At 44.0% G+C, this 2,802-nt stretch overlaps 1 protein-coding gene across 1 annotated transcript in view; it reads right to left on the bottom strand.

The window, feature by feature from the left end:
* Positions 1 to 2,802, bottom strand: part of LOC104963298 (leucine-rich PPR motif-containing protein, mitochondrial-like) — a 40,901-nt gene that overhangs the window by 23,395 nt on the left and 14,704 nt on the right. The window contains exons 9-11 of the mRNA XM_010791867.1: positions 1,792 to 1,916; positions 1,610 to 1,646; positions 843 to 1,026 (exon numbers count right to left, since the gene is read on the bottom strand). Coding sequence (XP_010790169.1) covers positions 843 to 1,026; positions 1,610 to 1,646; positions 1,792 to 1,916 — 346 coding nt within the window. The remainder of the gene's footprint in view (positions 1 to 842; positions 1,027 to 1,609; positions 1,647 to 1,791; positions 1,917 to 2,802) is intronic.

Raw genomic sequence — 2,802 nt, 5'->3', positions numbered from 1 at the left:
GTTTACAGAGATGCTGGATGAGAAACCAATGTGAGTTTGGAAAATTGCACAATATAAATCTATTCTAGTAGACCTCAACAATGGAATTATGATCAGTGGAAATGGCCATATCATGGGACCTTTAATACAAAAATAATTGTCTTTTGTTTTAAAAACCCGTCTGAATCCAATGTTCAGATTTCAGTTTGGAAACGTGGTGCAAAATAGCAAATATTTAGTAAGCCCTGCATATTTAGACATACCACTTCAGGAAACAATAAAAGGTAATAGAAAAGTATATTTGTCTTAATGTAATTCATCGACTGGGCGTTTCATGGGCATTTCTATTCATTACAACTTGAACCCCCTGTCCCTCGTAGTGTCTCTCTTAATAGAACCAATTAACATGTCCTCCACATCCCAGCTTCCTGTAGACGTTACATTGACCTCCATGTTAAAAAAAGGCACGTATTGTATTATGACCCTTTCACTTTTGAAAGTTGTTGAGCTGTTGCTATGGTTGCCTGAATGTCGCAGAACTACATTTTATGTTCCGATTTACAACCAAGGTCGAACAATGAGAGACGAGATGACGCGTTTGCTCCCCAGAAGGCCACTCTTTGGGAAGTCTGCAGGTTTTGATACATTCCTGATTTTATTTCCCATGATTTATTTCAACAAGTACTCACAGAGTTGTGGTGTCGAGTGTTTCAAGGTTGAAGTCATCCCTCTCTTGCTTTATATGAGCGAGGAAGAGCCAGAATCATATTTTATATCACGATCCACGTGTTAGTGGGCACTGGTTTCTCTCTATTAGGCTATTGTAAAAGTAATTTCATGTTTTTGAGGGTGCAGCGCCTTACTTTGAGGATCTGTGACCTCTTGGGGGGTTCAGAGATAAAAGTGGGGGGGAATGGTGTATGAGGGAGTGTGTCAAATGAAAGTAAAGGAGGTGGAGAGGTGCTCCACTGCACGGTTTCAACCTTTACACACTCCAGAGCCACTTGCACCTGCGGCACATTGAACTTGAACTTTTTCACCAGGCTGCTGTCGACATACAGGGAGACCGCTCAAAACATGGCGTCCGACGTGCTTCACTACGACCTCGTCTGACCCCCCCCTCACTCTCTGCTGCTCTTACACACTCTTGGAATTGTTGCCGCTTGTTACGTGCACGTTTAATGCAAACATAGCGTGGGCACTTTGGATTAGCCATGCCTCACACACAGAAATGAATAAGAGTCAACCAGGAGAAGTACACAAACATATATATATTAGAATATGTCTAGGAGAAGCGCTGACAGCGAGCACTGCTATTCTATACTTAAGAGGCATTTTTCATATAATAAGCCTTTGACACGATTTATATTTGTTGTATACTCGATTCTGATTGGTCGATTGCTGACCATGAACTTCTATGTCCATGTTGCATGTCTTTTGCTCCTTGTCCTGTTATTCCTGTCATCTATTCAGTCAACTTTTAATGATAGGCATAAAACCTGAAAAACCCGTAATAGTTGTTTGTTTTGGTAATGTGGAGACCCTTTTTCGAAACCTGACAAATGAATGAAAAGCAGCATCTAGTGTTGCTTCTAAGACCGGGCTTAGTCCATAAAAAGGTGCAACTGACAGGTTTCCATAATTATAGGGAATCTGTTCTAAAGAATCTGAGAAAATATAAAAAATTTGAATCAAAAACCGTGAATCAAGAAAAAAAAAGTTAATCGTCAACAACTTACATAAATGTTCAAACCAAAAGTTTTAGCACCATATTTTTGGGATGACAACAAGATGAGGGTATAAATGTGTCACCTTTCTGCAGCAGTTCAGTGTCCCCTTTCTCCACCAGACCCACGATGATGCGGTGGACTGAAGGCATGTGGTTGTAGCGCTTCTGACATTCTATGGCTGCTTCTAGAGCTCCGGACAGGTCCTGGCTGCAGACACACACACACACACACACACACACACACACACACAACACACACACCGGAGGAGATGAGAGAGCGAGTTAGATGTCAGGTCTATCCAGTCAGTCATGTACAAGATTGTGTGGGCAGAGAAAAGAGAGTGCATCGTGGGGCGTTAAACCTGTGACCCACCATTCAAGCACTGTGACCCTGTGCAACAATACAGGCCTTTGAATTCCTGACAGCAGACTGTAGGTGATGAAGCCTTTTGGCCTCAATACATCATTCTCACACAATCAGGCGCTCTCACACCTGTCGGCGAGGGGCTGATGTCTCTCTGGACAGGCTTTTAGAGAGGAAGCAATACAGCAGACAAAAGGACTGCAGTGATCTTTACCCTCTCTGCTCCTCACAACTTCTCTCACTTCTTCTCCTCTTTTGTCCTCTCTAACCTCCTCTCATTTCCTTCTCATTTTCCCCATCTCTCTTTTTGATTCCTTCTCTTCTCCCCCTTGCCCTCTTCGTTCTGATTTCACGCTGTCAGCTCCCACTCCCCATCTGATGACCTCGCCCCCCAGCTGAGACATTTAGCAGAAATATGGCAACAACATTAGAGACCGCCCCCCCCCCGCCCCAGTACCAGCTCTCCTTGCTCAATCTATCCTTCCTTTGCCTCTCGAGCAAACAAAAGAGTGCGCAATGGGAGGATGACTGCGCCTGATGGAGTGATAACGAGAAAAGTAGAGGGACGGAGGCGCCCGAAAAAGAAGCAAGAGGAACGAGAAGCTGAGAGAAGGGGGAGGGAAGAGAGACCACTTCAATCCCCTCTATTGTGACAGCGCTGCCATCAATCTGTTGATTGGGTAATTACCATGTCAATCACACAGAGGTCAAAGCAGATAGGGCACCTAGT

This window comes from Notothenia coriiceps, unplaced genomic scaffold, assembly GCF_000735185.1.
Source record: "Notothenia coriiceps isolate Sejong01 unplaced genomic scaffold, NC01 NC01_scaffold00035948, whole genome shotgun sequence".
NCBI classification, from domain to species: Eukaryota; Metazoa; Chordata; class Actinopteri; order Perciformes; family Nototheniidae; genus Notothenia; species Notothenia coriiceps.
This window is presented reverse-complemented; position numbering and strand designations above follow the sequence as displayed.